Source organism: Leucoraja erinacea, chromosome 25 (assembly GCF_028641065.1).
Source record: "Leucoraja erinacea ecotype New England chromosome 25, Leri_hhj_1, whole genome shotgun sequence".
Lineage (NCBI taxonomy): Eukaryota > Metazoa > Chordata > Chondrichthyes > Rajiformes > Rajidae > Leucoraja > Leucoraja erinaceus.
Window position 1 is genome coordinate 983,210 of NC_073401.1, and position 22,921 is coordinate 1,006,130.

The window sequence follows — 22,921 nt, forward strand, 5'->3', positions numbered from 1 at the left end:
CAGCATTTCTTCATGCTTTGGTTAGGCGGCAGTATTGTGTATTGGAGTATTGTGTGCGGTTCTGATCTCTCCATTACAGCAACAACGTGTATGCTTTGGAAAGAGTGCAGAGGAGGTTTACCAGAATGATGTCGAGGTTAGACAAATAAGAAAAGGATGATCACCTTGTTGGGCATGTACTACAGGCCCCCAAATAGTGAATGGGAATTAGAAGGGCAAATGTGCCAGGAGATTGCAGGCAGCTGCAGGACTAATAAGGTTGTCATAGTAGGGGGTTTTAACTGTCCCATTATTGACCGGGAATGTCTTAGTACAAAAGGTTTAGATGGGGCAGAGTTTTCCAAATGTGTTCAGGACAAATGAATGGAAAATATGCAAAAAGCAACAATAATCAAGGGAAGGTGGAGCCCACAACGGTACATTGTTGTTGTGGAATGGGTGATAACAAGTTATATAAAAACAGTTAGACAGGTACATGGATAGGACAGGTTTGGAGGGATATGGACCAAAGGCGAGCAGGTGGGACTAGTGTAGCTGGGACATGTTGGCCGGTGTGAGCAAGTTGGGCCAAACGGTCTGTTTCCACACTGTATCAGTCTATGACTCTATGTGTAGAAAGGAAGATGTAGCTAGTGGTGGGTTCCCGTTGGAGGTGGTGAAAATGTTGGGAGGATTATGTGCTGTATGGGATGGCTGATGGGATGAAAGGTGAGGACAAGGGACCCTGTCCCTGTTGCAACTGGCGGAGGAGGAGCAAGAGCAAGAGCAAGAGCAAGAGCAGAGCTGGACATGTATACTGAGGAGCAGAGTTTTCTCTCTGGAAATGACTATATTGGTGTTTCCAGCAACTAATCCACCACTAAGTAATCTTTGAGGCATGAGTTGACCTTGCTGGTTATTCTTCCAGGACAAAGGTTGTGATAGTAGGTTTGTACTGTTACTGGAGAAAAGCAAGGAGGATACGTGTTACATTTATAAAATAAGGTAACAATATACATCTACATGTTTGCCCTTTTAATCCAGTCTTGGAGTCAGCCAGTAGCAATGAGGGTGTGGATGGAAACAATGCACTAAACAATGAATATTTCTACGAGTTTAGACGAGTTCCAAATGTCTGGGGGAAAAGGCAAACTTAGTACCAGCAGGAAGTTATTCTGGCTGTTTTCTTTCTTACCCAAGCGTAAATGTAGATGGGTTGGTGAGTACACTTGCTGATGACATAAAATTGGATGAGTTGCAAACAGTAAGGAAGGCTGTCAGAAAATACAGCAAGACACTGATCAGCTGCAGACATGGACGGAGAAATGGCAGATGCTGTTTAACTTTGAGCAGGTGCAAAGTGCCGCACTTTGGGAGGTAACATTAAGGGGAGAGTATACAGTTACTGGCAAAGCCTTTAATAGCATTGATGTGCAGAGGGATCTTGGACTCCAAGTTCATAACACAATGAAGGTGGCAGTACAAGTAGATAGGGTGGTAAAGAAGGCGTATAGTATGTTGCCTTAATTGCTAGGGGCATTGCGTATAAGAGTCAGGAAGTCATGATGCAGCTCTGTAGGACTTTATGTGTAGGAAGGAACTGCAGAAGCTTGTTTACACCGAAGATAAGACACAAAATGCTGGGATAACTCAGCGGGGCAGGCAGCATATTTGGAGGAAAGGAATAGGTGACGTTTCGCGTCAAGACCCTTCTTCAGACTAGAGTTACTGTAGTTAGATAAATCAGGCGCGGAAATTGCTAGCAAAACATGGGGGGGGCCGGGGGGACACAATTTCTTGGCGGCCGCGCACGCGCGCACACACACACACGCAAGGCACGGAGGCTTCAGCCGTGGGCCCTGTGGAGACCCACTGTCAAAATAAACTTAACTGAGAGAGGTGGCGGAGTGAGCACTCGGTGCTGGTGCTCGGTCTGTTCAGCAGCAAGGGTGAGATCCACATCAGACAAGGCGCTTGTGGGGAGAAAAAGACTCCGTACAGACAGCGCCCGGAGTCAGGATCTAAACCCGTGTCCCTGGCGCTGTGAGGCAGCAGCAATGCACGGGCCGAGTGGCCTCTGTGTAGCTGCCAGCAGCCGCAGCAGACCCTCCGCCTTCCAGATAGAGAACCGCTCCCTGGCAGTGACCCGGTCCCCTCTGCTCATCGGGCACCGACTCCACACTGTACCGAGTCAAACGGCGCGTTGGGCTGGAGGAGAGAGCAAGATGCATGCGAGGCTTCGGCCATGGGCTTGAATCGGCCGGTGGAGGCTTCAACATCGGGAGCCTTCATCGCCTCGAAAGGGCCCACAAATGGGGCAATTCAGCCCTTAGCAAGTGGCTGATAAAGTCCGGATGACAAAACATGGGGGGAGGTTTATTCGGTGGAGTCCAAAATCATCTTACCTGAAATATTCATGTTTTATATGTCCCTCTCTGTGCCTCTGTGTTCCTTTGTGTCCCTCTCTGTGCTCCTGTCTATGCTCCTGTGCCCCTCTCTGTGCCTCTGTGCCCCACTCTGTGCCTCTGTGGCTCTCTCTCTCTACCCCTTCCCTCTCTAGCCACGCCTGCGAGTTGGGGGCTATGCGCGAGTGGATAGGGAGGGGGATGGAGTAAAAGGAGACAATGAATAATATTAATATAGTATCAAGGGGGGTGGTTAGTGTGTGCGTGATGCCGCAGGCCGCCCCACCCCCGCAACCATGCGTTGAGGGGACCCAACGGTTTCCACTTGGTCCAGTAACTATTAAAAGTCTGATCTTGGATGTGTGTGTGTATAATCACACATGCTCCAAAAAATGATGCCCGTACGGTAAATTTTTTACATATTCTTGTAGAGTTTTATCCGGGAGTCCAAAATCATTTTACCTGAAAAATATGAGCTTTATTTCTTGAGTTATTTATGAAAATGTTCACAAATGTTTGAAAATAAACGAGATGGGCATGTCACGATGGCTCTGCACACCACACGCTATATTCTATGCGCTGCGAGTGATGCCACAATCCAATCCCCCCCCCCCCCAGCTCTGGATTGAAGCCGCTGATGCTCTGGTTGACGTGCGCCCCCCCCCACACCACGTACTTGGGCCCTTAAGCCTGCAGCCGCCAACGGGAGCATTCGGGAATCAGCCCTCCTCTGTGATGACCCCTCCCCCCCCCCCCCTCTCTCCCCCCCCCCCCCCCCCCCCGGCTCTGGATTGAAGCCGCTGAAGTCCTTTGGTTGAGCCCTTGCGCATTCCACTCTCTAGGCCCCCACCCCCTCATCTTCACCATGGACGTCCAGTCACTCTACACCTCCATCCCCCACCAGGATGGCCTCAAAGCCCTCCGGTTCTTCCTCGACCAGAGGAGCAACCTATACCCAGCCACCGACACTCTCCTCCGCCTAGCGGAGTTGGTCCTCACCCTCAACAACTTTACGTTTGACTCCTCCCATTTTCTCCAAACACAAGGCGTAGCTATGGGCACACGCATGGGCCCCAGCTACGCCTGCCATTTTGTCGGGCACGTCGAACAATCCTTGTTCAATACGTACCAGGGCCCCATCCCCGGCCTCTACCTCCACTACATCGACGACTGCTTTGCTGCCACCTCCTGCACCCACACACAACTGCCTGACTTCATCCACTTCACCACCAACTTCCATCTGGCACTCCAATACACCTGGTCCATCTCCGACACTTCCCTACCATTCCTTGACCTCACCATCTCCATCGCAGGGGACAGACTTCTGACCGACATACACTACAAACCCACTGACTCACATGGCTATCTGGACTACACGTCTTCCCACCCTGCCCCCTGTAAAGACTGCATCCCCTCCTCCCAATTCCTCCGCCTACGCCGCATCTGTTCCCAGGATGAGACGTTCCACACCAGGGCATCGCTCTTCAGGGAATGGGGATTCCCCTCCTCCACCATGGATGAGGCTCGCACCAGGGTCTCATCCATACCCCGCAACACTGCTCTCTCTCCCCATCCCCGCACTCGCAACAAGGGCAGAGTCCCCCTAGTCCTCACCTTTCACCCCACCAGCCGGCAAATACAACAAATAATCCTCCGCCATTTCCGCCACCTCCAACGTGACCCCACCACTCGCCACATCTTCCCATCTCCCCCCATGTCTGCCGTCCGCAAAGACCGCTTCCTCCGCAACTCCCTTGTCAATTCTTCCCTTCCCTCCCGCACCACCCCCTCCCCGGACACTTTCCGTTGCAACCGCAAGAAATGCAACACCTGTCCCTTCACCTCCCCCCTCGACTCAAGGACATAGGCAGTCGTTCCTCCTCCTCTCTACCCCTCCTCTCTCCCCACTTTCTCTCTCCCCCTCCCCTCTCTCCCCCCTCCTCTCTCCCCTCCTCTCTCCCCCTCTACTCTCTCTCCACATCCTCCCCCCTCCCCTCCCCCCTCCCCTCTCTCCCCCCTCTCTCTCTCCTTCCCCCCCCCTCCCCTCTCTCCCCTCCCTCCCCTCCCTTTCCCCCCTCTCCCCCACCTTCCCCCACTTCCCCCTCCCTCTCACCCCCTCCCCACCCTCCCACCCTGTGTGTGTGGGGGGTGGTTAGTGTGCGTGTGACGCCGCAGGCCATCCCCTCCCCCCACAACCATGCGTTGACGGGCCGGGATCCAACGGGTCCCACTTGGTCTAGCACTTATTAAAAGTCTGATCTTGTACGTGTATATATGTGTGTGTATATGTGGTTGTCTTTACATCTTTGCAAAAACACTACACGGTAACGATTACATTTTTACATATTCCGATTGACAATTTTCCCCTCGAGGCAGAGATCACCTTCACTGAACATTTTATGCTTTATTTCTCAACTTATTCTCAACTCATTACTGAGTAAAAGTCTTAAAAAGTCAAAAGACTTTGAAATTAAAACAACCAGCGTCAACTGATGATGTCACAATGGCTCAGCTAGCAGCGATCAGCCTCACTGAAGATTTCACCCAATATTTGACACGTTATTCGTGATGAAAGCTTTAAAAATTCCAACTTTCACAAGATCTTTACATATTCTGATTCACATTACTGATTAAAGTTTAAAAAATTCAAAAGACTGAATTTAAAATGTCCAGCTTCAACCGATGATGTTACAATGGCTCCGCTAGCGGTGATCACGAAGACTATGCCAGTGGAGGCTACGGGATGGGAATGGATGCATTAGGGGAGCAGACCCACCTCTTCGTCTCTTTCCCTCTCCGTCTCTTCATCTCTCTCTCTCTCCGTCTCTCTCTCTCTGATTCTCTCTTTCTGTCTATCTCTTTCTCTCTCTCTGCCTCTTCTCTCTCTCTCTCTCTCTATGTCTCTCTCTGTGTCGCTCTCTCTCCCCCTGTCTCGCTCCATGTGTCTCTCTCCCTGTCTCTCTCCCTGTATCTCTCTCCCTGTGTCACTCTCCCTGTGTGTCTCTCTCTGTCTCTGTCTGTGTCTCTCTCTAGTCTGTGTCTCTCTCTGCCCCCCCCCCCTCTCTCTCTCTCTCTCTCTGTCTCTGTCTGTGTATATCTCTCTCTCTCTCTGTCTCTCTCTCTCTGACTCTCTTAAAGATTGCGGAATCAAGGGATATGGAGGGAAGGCAGGAACGGGGTACTGATTGTGGATGATCAGCCATGATCACAGTGAATGGCGGTGCTGGCTCGAAGGTCTGAATGACCTACTCCTGCATCTATTGTCTATTGTAAATTCTTATTTCTAAACTTCTTCTTCCAAAACAAAAACGTATTTCAAATGAATCATCAAATTTGTTTATTATATCTGTTGTTTTACGAGCGGACTACACCTGTGAATGATAATTATTAATAGGAGTGGGCTGAGTGAGAAGTCGTGCTTGGCAGCACACACTGTAATTACCATTCAACCTGTTGGCAAAATGGAATACACAGATAAAATAACTCAGCATAATCAGTCTTACTCTCCATGCAATCGTGCTTTAGATGTTGTTCTGTTTTGCTGCAGGGAATGATAATTATCTAGCATTTCAAATGGCACTCAGCGATTCTTTTTCATGAAGGAGAGGTTTCAATTGTTCTTATTTTGGCAAGGTTTAAGGTGAGATTTAATAGTGTGCAAATCAATGAAGGATTCCAATGGAGTAACTAAGGAGGAATTGCATCAACTGAAAGGAAAATTGTAAAAAAACATACAGATTTATGGTGATTGCTTAATGATTCAGAAAGAAGATAAAGATAATATTTTTATGGAGGAAGTTGCTTTGATCTGGGAAAACACCCTGAATAGGTGGTGGAAGCAGATTGTGATGGTGATCTTCAATAGATAAGAGAATAAATAGTTGAAAAGGAAACAAATGCATGCCTTGTGTCAAAGAGGCAATGGAGCCTTTACTTGATTAGTACAGGTGTCCGAGGTTATGGGGAGAAGGCAGGAGAATGGGGTTTGGAGGGAGAGATAGATCAGCCATGATTGAATTGCGTAGTATACTTGATGGGCTGAATGGCCTAATTCTATTCCTATTCTTCATGACCTGATGAGCGAAACTCCACAAACAAGGAAGCAGCCCAGGAATAATGGACCAAATGGCCTTCGTTCCGGCTCAGAATTTTACCATGCCTTGAATTGAAAAAAATCTCAAAGTAGGCTGATAAAAATTACATCAGCGCCCTTCATCACAGCCATGCCCCTCGCATTGAATCAGAAATATTAAAGTGATAATCTCACAGTTCAGATCAGGACCTCAGCTTTATTCTGGCCCTTCGATTCACTTCTCTGCCTCTGTAAACCACAAGATATACAGATGTTCAGATGTTTTGGTCTTGTGCTTCATGTTGCCGTGTGGGATGTACAAAACCCATTGTTCCAACTCTACCTGTTTTATCTCAATCGTGAATCACTGCTTTTACTGGAAATCATACCAAGATGAAAAACTGTGGTTTAATTAACAAAATGTCATGCATCCAAAAAGTGGTTTTGCACGATAGGAGGACACAGTGCCTTTACACTTCACTCCTCTCATACGACTTATATTTCTAATGATATCGGAGGGGATGGTTTAGCCCATCTTCACCTATAGCGGCTCAGATAGCGATACCATCTGTCCCATTAAGATCATAAGGAATAGTAGAATTTGGCCATTCAGCCCATCAAGTCTACTCTGCCATTCAATCATGGCTGATCTATCTCTCCCTCATAACCCCATTCTCCTGCCTTCTCCCCATAAACCCTGACACCCATACTAATCAACTATCTCTGCCTTAAAAATATCCACTCACTTGGCCTCCACAGCTTTCTGTGGCAAAGAATTCCACAGATTCACCACCCTCTGACTCAAGAAAATTCTCCTCATCTCCTTCCTAAAAGAACGTCCTTTAATTCTGAGGCTATGACCTCTAGTCCTAGACTCTCCCGCTAGTGAAAACATAATTCTCCCACTTATCTCCTTGAAACCTCTCATCTCATAAACGCCAATGAATTCCTTCCGTTATTTACAGTGAAGGCTTAAATTTGGAGGACAAGTTGGTCAAAAGGTGGGTTGATCATGGAGTGGAAGGGATTTGGACGGGAACTATGAAGAACTGTGCCACAGATGTTTAAACATATCAACTTAAATTAGAGGATCAGGAATATCCATTCGGCCTCCTGTACCCAATGTGGAATTCAATTAGATCACGAACGATCTATTGCTTACTCTTCCCACATCCATTGATTACCACCAAGCTCTGTCTTAAATATAGTAAACAATTCTAAACAAGGTGTATCGATGAAAGAATGGGTTGACTAGGCTTGTATTCACTGGAATTTAGAAGGATCTTATAGAAACATTAAAAATTCTAAAATAATTGGACAGGCTAGATGCAGGAAAAATGTTCCCAATGTTGGGGGAGTCCAGAGCCAGGGGTCACAGTTTAAGAATAAGGGGGAGGCCATTTAGGACTGAGATGAGGAAATACTTTTACACCCAGATAGTTGTGAATCTGTGGAATTATCTGCCACAGAAGGCAGTGGAGGTTAATTCACTTGATGGTTTCAAGAGAGAGTTAGATTTCAAAGTCAAAGTCAAAGTAGCCTTTATTGTTATTCAGTCGTTGCGGTCTGAACAAAATGTTGTTGCCTTGCAGTCCTACATATAGTAAAAATGACAAAACCACACAATAAACACAAATTAACATCCACCAGCTCTTAGGGCTAAAGGAATCAAGGGATATGGGGAAAAAGCAGGAACAGGGTACTGATTATAGATGATCAACCATGATCATATTCATTGGCTTGAAGGCCTACTCCTATCTGCTCAAGTTCAAACAAATGCCTCAAAACTCATTGGCCGGCTATTAACTCTACAGCAAGACAATGATCCCAAACATACTGCTAATGCAGCAAAGCAGTTTTTTAAAGCAAACAAATGGTCAATTCTTGAGTGGCCAAGTCAATCACCCGATCTGTACCCAATTGAGCATGCCTTTTATATGCTGAAGAGAAAACTGAGGGGTACTAGCCCCAAAACAAGCATAAGCTAAAGATGGCTGCAATACAGGCCTGGCAGAGCATCACCAGAGAAGACACCCAGCAACTGGTGATGTCCATGAATCGCAGATTTCAAGCAGTCATTGCATGCAAAAGATATGCAACAAAATACTAAACATGACATTGCTGTGTCCCAAACATTATGGTACCCTGAAATGAGGGGACTATGGATAAACACTGCTGTAATTTCTACATGGTGAAACCAAAATATATAAATATGGCCTCTAGTAAAATCTGACAATGTGCACTTTAACCACATGTGATTTTTTCTATTACAAATCTCAAATTGTGGAATACAGAGGAAAATAAATAAATGAGGAGTCTTTGTCCCAAACATTATGGAGGCCACTGTAGAAAGGGCACCTAAGTCTCGTTGCACCTCCCCTTTCCCTAAGGTCTTGTTGCACCTCCCCTTTCCCTAATCTGACACCATTCAGATAATAATAGAAACATAGAAATTAAGTGCAGGAGTAGGCCATTCGGCCCTTCGAGCCTGCACCGCCATTCAATATGATCATGGCTGATCATCCAACTCAGTATCCCGTACCTGCCTTCTCTCCATACCCTCTGATCCCCTTAGCCACAAGAGCCACATCTAACTCCCTCTTAAATATAGCCAATGCACTGGCCTCGACTACCCTCTGTGGCAGAGAGATCCAGATATTCACCACTCTCTGTGTGAAAAAAGTTCTTCTTATCTCGGTTTTAAAGGATTTCCCCCTTATCCTTAAGCGGTGACCCCTTGTCCTGGACTTCCCCAACATCGGGAACAATCTTCCTGCATCTAGCCAGTCCAACCCCTTAAGAATTTTGTAAGTTTCTATAAGATCTCTCTCAATCTCCTAAATTCCAGAGAGTATAAACCAAGTCTATCCAGTCTTTCTTCATAAGACAGTCCTGACATCCCAGGAATCAGTCTGGTGAACCTTCTCTGCACTCCCGCTATGGATATGTTATTTATGACCCCTTCATGCCCCCAGGTAAAGCCCCAAATGAACCCGCGTGGGGGTCCCGCGATTGATTAGCACACAACAAAAAACTTCACACTCGTGTCAATAAACAAAACTGAACTGAACTAATCTTCATGGAGTGTCAGACTAAATTTGAATCAAATCTTCTGATTCAAGAGGCTCCGAGTTCGGGCAAGCGCAGTCACCATAATGCATGTTAGCCACATTGCCCCCTTTCCTAGTTCAGGTAATACAGGAATCCCACATTTTACTTCGGAGTCACGTGAGTGACTACGTGAAGACCCCGCCAGCACGCGTGCGCGACATTGCGTCTCACGCAGTGCAACAGCGACAGGCGGGGGTGAAGCGCTCCCGCGGGAAAAATTCAAACGGACCTACACAGGTAGGCGGCGCGGCTCTGGCCAGCAGCGGCCTCTGCAGCCTGTCCGCGTTTTTATTATTTTTTGTCTGTGTTTTTATGTAGTGTTTGTTATTTTATGTTGGGGGGTGTGTGTGTGGGGGGGGGGGGGGGGTGGGGGGGGGGGGGGGAAACTTTTTGAATCTCTCCCTGCACTGAGACCCGACCTTTTCTCGTCGGGTCTCAGTCGTCGTTGAGGCCGCAACGAGGAGCGGCCTCCAACAGGAAGAGACCGGGGACTCAGGTGTCGACTCACCTCACCGTCGCGGAGCTGGCCGAGTCCGGAGCGGTGGAGGAGCGCTGCTGCTGCTGGTGCTGTTGCTGCTGCTGCTGATGCTGTTGCTGCTGCTGATGCTGTTGCTGCTGCTGCTGCTGCTGCTGCTGCCGGAGAGTCGGAGGCTCTCTACAGGTCTGTGGACGACGGCGCCGAGCCCACGGCTCCCTGGGGGGAGACCGCTTTTCGGGGCTTCTGCGGCGGCGACTTCTCCCGCCCGAGTTGCGGGGTCGAAGAGCTCCTGGAGCGGGGCCTAGCACCGCTGCCCCGCGCGGCTGGAATGGCCGCGGACTCTGCGAGCGCACACCGGGGGCTCTAACACCAAGACCCGGTGTGCGACCTCGCACCACCCGGCGTGGCTTTAATGGCCGCGGGACAATCGCCATCGCCAGCCGGGGGCTATGACTTTGACTCTGACATCGGGGGGGGGGGGGAGAGTGCAGTGGAGAGATACGTTTATTTGGCCTTCCATCACAGTTATGTGATGGATGTTTATGTTAAATGTAATTATGTTGTGTCTGGGGTCTATTTGTGTGTAATGTATGGCTGCAGAAACGGCATTTCGTTTGGACCTCCAGGGGTCCAAATGACAAATAAATTGATTCTGATTCTGATTCTGATTCTGATTCTGAGGTAAGGAAAAATTGAAGCTGAAGCCCTTGCTGTGCTTTATGTTACAGCACGTTGGACAAGGGGAAGAAAAAACGGACCTGGACCACAGGCTGCCGCGGGGAACCAGGTAGGTCCCGGCAGCCGACAGCCACGAGCTACCAGCGGCTCCAGGACCGCAGGCTGCGGGGAACTAGGAAGGTTCCGACAGCCGACAGCCGGGTACGACCGGCGCAGGCTGAGCCCAGCACCGCGAGCTGTATACCTGGAGACAACACAGCGGGCTGCAGGCAGGCAGGAGTCGGTACGGCCGATAGACTCAGGGAGTCTGGCCAGAAGGACGCACTGCCTAAGGGCAGTGGAAGTGACCATTGGCGTGGTTACTAAGGTCCACTTACCGACTCCAAGCTGAATCCAGCGCCATGAGTCGTAAAGCTCAAAGCAGCGCAGCAGGCTGGAGGCAAAGCCCAGCAGGATTCAGCCCAGCTGATCATACTCATCTGAGTCCGGCCGAAGGGGCTCGCTGCCTGAGTGCAGCAAAGATCCGCCCGTGACTTGCTCCGGGAGATGGAGCAAGCTCACTATGGGAGTCTTCGCACTCCCACAACAGCACCTTATCGAGGGCTGTAAAATAATGCATCTCCCTCGATAGAGGAATGCGTTGTGGACCAGGGCTGGGCTGGTCCGGATGAAGGGGGCATTGGCTGAAGAAAACGGCAGTGTGCAGGGGGTGCAGAATCCTAAGGTGCTACTGGGAGTGATCACCAAAATTACGGATCAACGAAAAGTACCATTATAGACCAGGCTGGCGGCCAGCATCGACTACCTGTACTTCCATCTTCTGCAGGAACAGGCAACAAAATTACGCAGAAGTATAGGCCTCCTGTGAACTTTACTTCGTTTTAAAAATGCCTGCAGCAAACAATGCGATCTGGGGGTACAGTGGGAGGGCAAACTACAGAAGATTTCAAAACTTCTGACAGCGGGCATATCATTGGTTGCTCGCCCAGACGATGGTACAGAGAAAAGCTCGACAAAGAGATTAAAGCCATCGGGCTCAGCAACAGGTACCAGCAGGTATCAACACCAGGACGCTGGTGAAAGCATGAGGGCCGCACAGCACCACGAAGGTCCTTTCAGGCCAAGGCCCAGAGCGACCCTCATGGAAAATGTGCCAGCCCCGCACTCCAGCGCCTCTTCGCAGAAGAGGCAGAAATTGAAGAAAGGGACGTACCACCAGCAACCAGGTAAGTAGGTGGATCTGGTTCCTTCCAGAACACAAAGGTGTATGACCTGTACTAACAGGGGGAATATTACACTTGTTTTGGGAGACATGGAGGGATCATTGTCGATACCTAAAATTTAACTGGATGGGGCAACAATGGCAGGGCATAGCGTTGCCTAATGGGCTAACTTCAGACCCAAGACTTTTCACCAAGATATTAAAACTGGCCTTGGCAATATTAGAAACAAAAACATATTGTCATGGCATATCTTGATGATATATCATTTGTGGGGGAAAAACCCTGGATCTAGCTAAATCAGCAGTTTTAGCTACCAAACATAGGGTGAAACTCTGGGGTCATCTCCATCCAGATAAATCTAAGTCGACGGCATCCACAACTGGACTTTCTGGGATTTACAATTAACGTTATCCATATGTCTGTAACATTGCCAAATAGTAAATCAGACTTGGATAAACCTACAAAATAATTAATTACTAAAAACACTGATGTTGGGTGCGTTTTATGGGCTAAAAGCCTACTGCATGTCCGCCTACGAATTGATAATATCACAGTGGTGGCATATATTAATCATATGGGAGAAAAGATCGATACCATGTGTCAATCTGGCCAATATATTTGGCTATGGTGTGTTAACATACATATTTGGATATCAGCAAACTTACCTACCAGGTAAGCTCAATACTGAGCCACACACCAGGTCATGAAAATTCAATGACAGCATTGAATGGCTGTTGGACAAAGGGTGCTGATATTACCAAAAGAGGGACACCAGGTATCGATCCATTTGCATCTAGACCCAATCACCAGTTACCAACATATGCCTCTTGTGAACCACACTTGGGGCAGCAGCAATGGGCATTACTCACTTAATGCGGAATAATTGTTTACAATGTTTTTCCCTCCTCCCTCATCAGTCGGATCCTAAGCAAAAACACAGATGGACTCAACATCAAGTGTCTTGAAAGTACCTGATTGGCCTACACAGCCATGGATCCCTGTGGTCTCGGACATAGTCTCTGAACCATAGCCCACCATGCTAGATCTGGGCTGGCGGACAGGACCATGAGCATGATCACGGCAGCCTATCAAGAACCAACAAAGACTGGTGTAGCGTATAATACAGCGACAACCACCAACGTCCTGGGAATTCCTATCCAGCCTTCATGTAGATGAAGGACTGAGCTGCAGCACTATAATTATGCAGGAGTGCCCTGTCAGCTTGCTGGTGGCAGGCGCCACGACAACTCTCCATGGGATCTCACCCTCTAGTTGTCAAACTTATGAGGATTGTTTTCAACACCAACCCTCCTAGAGTGCGGTACTCCCAGATCTGGGACGTCAGTGTTGTACTAACATTGGTAGGGGCACCAGCAATGTCCCTGTCCCTGGGGGGGGGGGGAATGACATTTAAAAACAGTATGCTGATAGTACTGGTTTCAGCTCTAGGGGTCCAGTTTCTACTTAAACTGAGACTGGGATATATGATGGCATCTCCAGAAAAGATAGCTTCGCATATTAGAGCTTGTTAAACAAGATAGACTATGATCATCAGGACAAAATTTGGAATTCCAGATATACCCAACTGACACCTGACTATGTGTAATGACACACCTTCAATTATACCTTAAAATTACTAAAACTTAAGAGGAAGTAAATTAGCACTATGGGCAGCCATAAACAGCCTAATGGCCGGGTATCAGCACTAACCATCGCTAGATGGCTCAGACAGGCTTGGGAGCTGCTGGGGTGGATACTGACATCTTAAGTTTCTATCCACAAGGGCAACAGCAACACCGGCAGCTAGAGACAAGGAAGTGCCTATGGACCATATCCTGGCTACAGCAGGATGGTCAAGAGAAAGACCTTCCAATTCTTTATAATAAGCCAATAACCAAACCTGTGGTATTGCAGAATCAAGTTTGAATTCTACAATATATTTAGCCCTAGGGAGGATTATTTTGTTAAAATAAATTGTTATTGCCTGAATTGGATGTATGTCTGAATACAATAACATACTTCCTCCCTTGAATGACTTTGGCAGTGAGTGAAGCATGGACTGTTCCACGGCTTGAAATCACAGAGCTTTAAAATCTTCACGTAGTCAATCACGTGACTCCGAAGTAAAATAGTAAGATTAAATGAGAACTTACCAGTTTGAAGTTTGATCTTTATTTTATGAGGAGGTACGATGAGGGATTACGTGCTCTCCGCTCCCGCCCTCAATTATAAAGGTCATCTGGTATCTTAGTTCTCCTTGTCTTTACTATGTTTACTTCAATTACTATTTTCTGTGATTCCACACCGCTGCTTTGAAGAATGTCGCGCACGCGTGCTGGCAGGGTCTTCACGTAATTCCTCATCGTAACCCCTCATAAAATAAAGATCAAACTTCAAACTGGTAAGTTCTCGTTTAATCTTACTATTAATATTTCATCTGTGGGTATTAGCAGTGCTGATGTGTGTCATGGTTAATCGATTATGGAAACCTTTTTCAAGAGATTGGTACTTGCTGCTGAATTTCAATTCACACTGTCAACATTTGATGGCATCAGAAGGTGAAAGGCATTGATCTGATTTTAAGGTCAGTTTCCAGCAACCCACTAGGGCTTCCATATGTGTAGGAAAGAACTGCAGATGCTGCTTTTAACTAAAAAAAGACACAAAAAGCTGGAGTAACTCAGCAGGACAGGCAGCATCTCTGGAGAAAAGGAATAGGTGATGTTTTCGTGTCGAGGCCCTTCTTCAGACTCAATATGATTTAGTGTGATGGCACTCATAGTTTTTTTTAAGACATTTGAATTATTGGATCATTATAGTGCAGGAAGCTTTTCCCAAACACTACCAATTATTTGTACTTTCTAATTGCCCCATTTTGTTCAGCAATATTACTTGCAATTTAAATCCTATAGGCTTATACACCACATGAAAGGTCATAAGGTCACATTGGAGCCGAATTAGGCCATTCGACCCATCAAGTTCAGCCATGATCACAATGAATGGCAATGCTGGCTCGAAGGGCCGAATGATCTCCTCCTGCGCCTATTTTCTATGTTTCTAAGTTACTCCGCCATGCAAACATGGCTGATCTATCTCTCCCTCCAAACCCCATTCTCCTGCCTTCTCCCCATAACCCTTGGCATCCATACTAATCAATAATCTATCTATCTCTGCCTTAAAAATTGTAATTGTAAATCTTTATTGTCATTTCCTGAGTATTCGCATACTCAGAGGAAACAAAAAAACGTTTCTCAACCAGTGTCCATTCAGTTTTTCGTTACAAAAATAAATAGCAATTAAAATTAAAATACATGTCATGAACAATTTAACCCTCTAATAACATTCAATAACATTCAACAGCCGTTCCGACCGGCAGCGGCACAACAGTGGCTCTGCTGCAGTGTGGGGGGTTTGTGCGCGATACTTGGCAGGGGGGAAAGTTCATTTAACAGTCTTATAGCCTGTGGGAAGAAGCTGAGGAGCATCCTGCTGGTTTTGCAGCTGATGCTCCTGTACCTCTTCCCAGATGGGAGGATGGTGAAAAAGTCATGCGATGGGTGGTAAGGGTCTTTGATGATGGAGATGGCTCTGTTGATGCATCTCTTCTTGTATATGTCCAGCAGGAAGGGGAGTGGAGCACCAATAATCCTGCTTGCGGTCTTCACTATCCTGTCCAGTTGGTGCCGTTCGTACGCCTTGCAGCTCCCGAACCAGGAAGTGATGCCGTATGTCAGTGTGCTCTCGACAGTCCCCCTGTAAAAAGTCCGTAGATGTGTGGTGGGGAGGCCTGCTTTCCGTAGTCTTCGGAGGGGGTATCCATTGACGGCCTCCACAGCCTTCTGTGGCAAGGAATTCCACAGATTCATCACCCTCTGCCTAAAGAAATTCCTTCCCATTTTCCTAAAGCAACATCCTTTAATTCTTTAATTTAATTAAAAGATGCCAGGGATGTTTTTGGAATGTTCTCAGTGTAAGGTATTGCTGTAAACCACTAAAAAAATCACCCACACCTTCCAAGTACACGACACCACAAAAATACTACACCACAAAATGAGAGACTTCTAGATTTTGAGTCCTGAGCTACGCTTCTTAAAGTTCTTTACACGTGTAAACGTATATCTTGATTAAAATACAGCTTTTCTGCTGCTAATATTCATTTATGGTTGTGACTAGAAAAGCCCGGACTGCCGTCGCCAGCAGCCATTTGGCAATGTTTCACTATCCAGTAAAAATATTCTTTTGATCTGAAATTCCACATCAATCAAGCCAGTCTACAGAGCCTGTGGCAAAACAGTACACAGGCACAGCAAAGACCTCAATAGAGGTGACAGTAAAACCAGCTTATAGAAGGCATTGAAGCAGGATATGAGTGTCAAGTAGAGAATTCTCTAATTGTAATGCACTATGCAGCTCCCAAAACCACAACGAGGGACACATGCGTTCCCGAGCTGAGATATATATTCCCAGGGACCCCACCAACCGCCAAACTAAGTCATGTGACCCAACCCCGAGATCCGAGGGTTCGCACCGCTCCTGGCTGACCACCAGGGAGCGCCACAGTATATCTTCATGCCTACTCTTCCACCTATTCAAATAATTTTGTCGTGAAAAATGTGAGAAACACATGTCGGGAGACAATGAAATAGTACAGTACTTCAAACCCAAATAAATATCTAGATACAGAGGACTGCAGATGCTGGTTTATACCAAAGAGAGACACAAAGAGAGTGCTGGAGTAACTCAGCGGGTCAGGCGGTATCTCTGGAGAAAAAGGGATAGGTGACGTTTCAGGTCGGGACCGTTCTTTACACTGAAAGTAGGGAGAGGGTGAAGGGGTGGTGAAGATTGGAGGCGAGAAAAGATCAGGACTAATTAGGGCCGGCTGGCCACACATGGCCTCAGACAGGATGGTGTCCTGGTAGGTCCATGCTGGCTCGGTGTTATGGCAAACAGGAAACAATGTGGAGATCTGCAGAACTGGTTACAGGGCTAGGGTCGAGGAAGGGGGGCAGTGGAGGAGGGGAGACTTAGTAGAAGTTACTTAAAATGAGAGAATTTAATGTTCATTCTGGTGGGTTTAGTTTAGTTTAGTTCAGTTTAGAGCAGGGGTGTCAAACTCGCAGCCCGCAGGATGATTTCCCCGATGCCAGAGCGGGAGATACAATGCGGAAACAGGCCCTTCGGCCCACCAAGTCCACAACGACCAGCGATCCCCGCATATCAACTCTTTCCGACACACACTAGGGACAATTTACACATACACCAAGCCAACTAATCTACAAACCTATACGTCTTTGGAGTGTGGGGGGAAACTGAAGATCTTGGAGAAAACTCACGGGGTCACAGGGAGAACTACAAACTCCGTACAGCCAATACCTGTAGTTGGGATCAACCCCGGGTCCCCGGCGCTGCAAGCGCTGTAAGGCAGCAACTCTACCGCAGCGCCACCCTTGTAAGCTACCTAAGCATGAGGTGCTGTTCCTCCATTATGCATGTGGCCTACCTGTGGGAATGGAGGAGGCCCTGGACAGAGAGGTCAGTAAGGGAATGGGCAGGGGAGATGAAATGGCTGGCAACCGGGAGATCTCAAAGGCCTCGGAGGACCGTGCAAAGGTGTTCAGCAAAAGTGTCGCCGAGCCTATGTTTGGTCTTGCTGATGCACAGAAGCCCACATCAGGTACAGTGGATGAGGTAGATTTAACTGGGTTGGGGAAAGTACCTGGGAGGGGGTGGTTTGGGTGGGAAGGGATAAGTTGCAGAGGGAGCGGTCTCTGAGGAAGGTGCAAAGGTGTGGAGAGGGGAAGATGTGACTAGTGGGTGGGTTCCCGCTGGGGATGGCGAAAATGTTGGAGGATTATGTGTTGGATGCAGGGGCTGGTGGGGTGAAAGGTGAAGACTGGGGGAACTCCGATACAGGGGCTGTTGGGGTGAAAGATGAGGAGGTTAGTGGGGTGAAGGAAATATATTTTTGAATTCAAAGAAGAAGAATGCAGCATAAAGATAATAACAAAAAAACATTGCCTCAATTCTGACATGGCTATTGCTAAAAGGTATAGATACAAAAGACATGAAATTAAATCTCTGTAAAAATATTATTACAAATACATTGAGTGATAAATAATTCACGATTAAAACTGGTAAGATTAATGAACTGGCATTTCTCTTACATTGAGGGTGTCAGCTGAATATCTAAGGACCTTGTTCTTTTACTTCACCTGTTTAATGAAGCCTGTAAGACTCCACATACGAAGAAGGGGTTTAATTCACAATGGAATGTCCGGGACCATTTCGATTTGTATTTCTATCCTCCTCTATAGGTTATTGTGCATTTTCTTTTACACCATAACCATCTACTTCAAACTTTTGCTTCAACGTTAATCAGGAGACTTGAACTATAGCTAAATATGAATTTACAATTCGTCTTTTAAAAGAGACACTTCCATGCAAATTTAAGAATTGAAAAGAATTCTAATGAGCTTTTTCATTCATGTTTCGGATTTATCTGTTGCAGTCAGAGTCATAAAGCACAGAAACAGGCCCTTTGGCCCACCTCGTCCATTCTGACCCCATCTAAGCTAGTCCCATTCGTCTGCATTTGGCTCCTATTCCTCTGTCCCTCCTATTTATGTAGCTGTCCAAGGGTCTTTTAAAGAGTGGTGCAGTGGTAGAGCTGCTGCCGCACACAGCCAGAGACCCAGGTTTGATCCAGACCTCAGATGCTCTCTGTGTGAAGTTTGCACGTTCTCCCTATGACCGCGTGGGTTTCCTCCGGATACTTCACTTTGCTCCCATACCCCAAAGATGCATGGGCGTGTGCGTTATGGGCCTCTGTAAGTTGCCCCCAGTGCACTGGGAGTGGATGGGAAAGCTCGAAAACATACAACTAGTGTGAGCGGATGAGCGATGGTCGGCATGGACTCGGTGGGCCAAAGGACCTGTTTCTGTGCTATGTTTCAATGCTAAATGTTGTAATAATATCTGCCTCAACCAGCTCCTCTGGCAGTTTGTTCCATCCACCACCCTCGAAGTGAAAACGTTGCCTCTCAGGTTCATATTAAATCCTGCCCATCTCACCTTACACAGAAGTCCTCTTGTTTTGATTCCCCATAAACTTTGTAAATGTTGAGTCTCTTTGCACAATGTATGCCATCCCGGGTCACTGATTCAATTATTTGAGTGGCCTGTTCCAATATTCTTCACCCTCTGCTCTTTCTATAACACCATCAATCTGCCATGAATAATCCTTGTTCCAAGGAAGAATTAAAGAATTGAATTGCTACAGTGCCATACAGTGTAAAACAATAATCTCTAGCTTTTAAACCAGGTATAACATCAGTTTCAAGAACTTCCATGTCCATTTCATCCTGAAATCTTCTCAGCAGTCACTCATGATCCAGCTGATGAAATAGATTAGTGGTAGTGAAGAATTAAGAATGGGAAGTTCCTGACATAAGAGATGACCTATTGGAAGTCGTGGGTCTGAGCCGGAGTTGTGTGGTGGATGGTAGCTCTTTGGTTTAAGAAACAAATAGAATTTATCTCAAATCTTTACATCAGGAGATTAGAGTCCAGGACGAATAGATTGCATAGTCTACGACCTGGCTTGCTCTGTTTTATATATCCCACTATTGACCAACGTGCATTAATATTGATCTTGGGGACATAATCCAAGATCAGTACACTTTAATTTGAAAGGTGACTTCAATGGTGGAACTGAAATAGTTCCCTCGTGCTTACCCGTGGTGGCCGGTGTTGGATCCGTGCCCTTGCCACTTTCTGCTTGTTAACAATGTTCATTAATCTTGCTGCGTCAACACCCTTGACATAAACCACAGGCCGTTTCAATGGGTCCTCCGAGCCCTGATTTAACTGAAAAACAAAAAGGACATCAGCCTGGTTAGACAGCATTTGCAGCACATTAGCAGGGCAAGAGACTATGATGCAAAATCAGGTCATAAGGGATAGGAGTGGAATCAGGCCATTCGGCCCATCAAGACTACACCATCATTCAATCATGATTGATCTATCTCTCCCTCCTAACCCCATTCCCCTACCTTCTCCCCATAACCTCTGACACCTGCACTAATCAATCTATCTATCTCTGCCTTACATAATCCAGACGGCGTCCACAGCCTTCTGTGGCAAAGAATTCCACAGATTCACCACCCTCTGATAAAATTAATTTCTCCTCATCTTCTTCCTAAAATAACATCCTTTAATTCTATGATCTCCAGTTCTAGACTCTCCCACAAATATGCCAACATGTACAGTGAAATGGCAAAAAAAATTAGCCAACACAATCAGAATGAACGGGTTACATCAGCAATGTTAACAATACGACCGTGTGGGTCAGAAATTAAATCACTTTCACCATTGGTTTATTATTTGTACCGCTGTTATTATTGATCACGTGTCCCAAGAAATATTGTTTTGGGTGTTATACAGGCAAATCATGCCAGACATGAGTAGAACAGGTGGTGTAAAAGCCAAAATAAATGGAGTGAACTATCTTTAGAGAAAGAGCAGATAAAAAAAGTGTTGGCAGCAGGGGTTCGATTAGAAGATTGGGAACTTCATGCCTCACATATAAATCTGTGAGGGTGGTGGGTGTATGGAACAAGCTGCCAGAGGTGGGAGTTGAGGCAGGGACTACTATCCCAATGTTTAAGAAACAGTTAGACAGGAACATGGATATTGTTCCCGATGTTGGGGAAGTCCAGAACAAGGGGTCACAGTTTAAGGATAAGGGGGAAATCTTTTAGGACCGAGATGAGGAAAACATTTTTCACACAGAGAGTGGTGAATCTCCGGAATTCTCTGCCACAGAAGGTAGTTGAGGCCAGTTCATTGGCTATATTTAAGAGGGAGTTAGATGTGGCCCTTGTGGCTAAAGGGATCAGGGGGTATGGAGAGAAGGCAGGTACAGGATACTGAGTTGGATGATCAGCCATGATCATATTGAATGGCGGTGCAGGCTCGAAGTGCCGAATGGCCTACTCCTGCACCTATTTTCTATGTTTCTATGATAGTACAGGTTTGGAGGGATATGGTCCAAATGCAGGGAGGTTGTAGTAGTGTAGCTGGGACATGTTGGCTGGTGTGGGAAGATTGAGCCAAAGGGCCTGTTTCCATGCTATATCACTCTATTGCTCAACCCCGGAGAGGTTGAGAAGGAGTTTCTTCCCAGAGGCAATTCGGACTGTAAACGCCTATCTCACCAGGGACTAACTCTACTGAACGTTTTTCCTTCCATTATTTATCATGTAAAAGAATATGTGTGTTATGATTGTGTTTATAATTTGTTTGGTTGTTTTGTTGTTTGTCTTTTGCACAAAAGTCCGCGAGCATTGCCACTTTCATTTCACTGCACATCTCGTATGTGTATGTGACAAATAAACTTGACTTGACTTGACTTGAATGATAACAGCAGGAAAGAAGCTGTTCTTCAATCTGGTGGTAAAAGTCGGTAGAGCTACTGCCTTACAGCGCCAGAGACCCAGGTTCACCCAGACTACGGGGCAGAGTTTGTATGTTCTCCCCGTGAACTGCGTGGGTTTTCTCTGAGATCTTCAGTTTCCTCCCACACTCCAAATATGTACAGGTACATAGGCTAATTGGCTTGGCATAAATGTAAATTGTCCCTAGTGTGTGTAGGATAGTGTTAGTGTGTAGGGATCGCTGGTCAGTGGGCTGAACAGACTATAACCATATAACAATAGACTGTTCCCTGCTATATGTCAAGAGTTCAAGAGAGTTCAAGAGACATTTATTATCACATGCACTAGTTGGTACAGTGCAATTGAGTTACCGTACAGCCATAGGAATAAAAAAGAGCACAATACACGATAGAGTTTAACATGGGCATCTCCACACAGCGGAATCAACGTTTCCCACTGTGAGGGAAGGCAATAAAGTTCAGTCATCTTCCTCGCTGTTCACCCGTGGTCGGGACCGTCAGGCCCTCTCGCCGGGATGATCGGAACTCCAGCATCGGAACGGAGAACACTCTCAGCGGCTTGGAGTTTCCGAATCGGCCACTTCCTACCAGAGACCGCGGCTTCCGAAGTCCACAGGCCGAGCTGGGCGGTGATTCACTCCCGGCAAAAGATCCCAGAACTCCACGATGTCTAAAGTCAGCGTCGTCCGCGGCTGGAATCTCCGCAAACCACAGCTCCATGGTGTTAAACAGCAGGCCCAACACTCCGGAGCTCCAACACGGTGATCCTGGTAAGGCAACGCCCACTCTGCGATGGAATCCAGTGCTGCGCCGCCGCTGAAGCTCTGGCTGGTCTCCGGCATGAAATGCCGCGCCAAGATGGTAGGCAGCGAGAGGGGGGGGTGAAGATGCGGCTCAGAGAAAAGACGCATCCTTGACCAGGAAGTGACTGAGAAAACGGTTTCCCCCACCCTCATTAAAAATACTAAAAGACCTGCAGAAACAAACTTTCAGACAGACTGAAAATAACAGAAAGGATGAAAGGACAGACAGCTGTTGGTAAGGCTGCCACCCTCGATGGCGCTACCCGATAGAGAGATCTCTAAACTAAACGAAATTAAACTAAACTACTTCAGAAAAAACATAGATTAATGTATGTAGGAAATAACTGCAGATGCTGGTTTAAATTGAAGGGAGACACAAAATGCTGGAGTATCTCAGCGGGACAGGCAACATCTCTGGAGAGAAGGAATGGGTGATGTTTCGGGTCAAGACTCTTCTTCAGTCTCGACCCAAAACATCACCCATTCCTTCTCTCCAGAGATGCTGCCTGTCCCACTGAGATCAATGAACGTGTGTTATCATCAGACCTGCACATAAATGTTGCTTGAATAGGGCTGAAAATCCACAGAAAGATAAAATAGACTGCCAGGCCACCATCACCCATTTCACATCAAGCTTCCCCAAATAACAGAGCAATCATGGGAGTCAAATCTCACTGGAGTGAGCCTATCTGCTTGTTCTTTCAGCATCTATATT

At 46.8% G+C, this 22,921-nt stretch overlaps 1 protein-coding gene across 2 annotated transcripts in view; it reads right to left on the bottom strand.

Moving 5' to 3' along the window:
* Positions 1–22,921, bottom strand: part of znrf3 (zinc and ring finger 3) — a 309,817-nt gene that overhangs the window by 47,980 nt on the left and 238,916 nt on the right. For both annotated transcript variants that reach the window (XM_055655568.1, XM_055655567.1), the window contains exon 4: positions 19,684–19,815. In XM_055655568.1, coding sequence (XP_055511543.1) covers positions 19,684–19,815 — 132 coding nt within the window. The remainder of the gene's footprint in view (positions 1–19,683; positions 19,816–22,921) is intronic.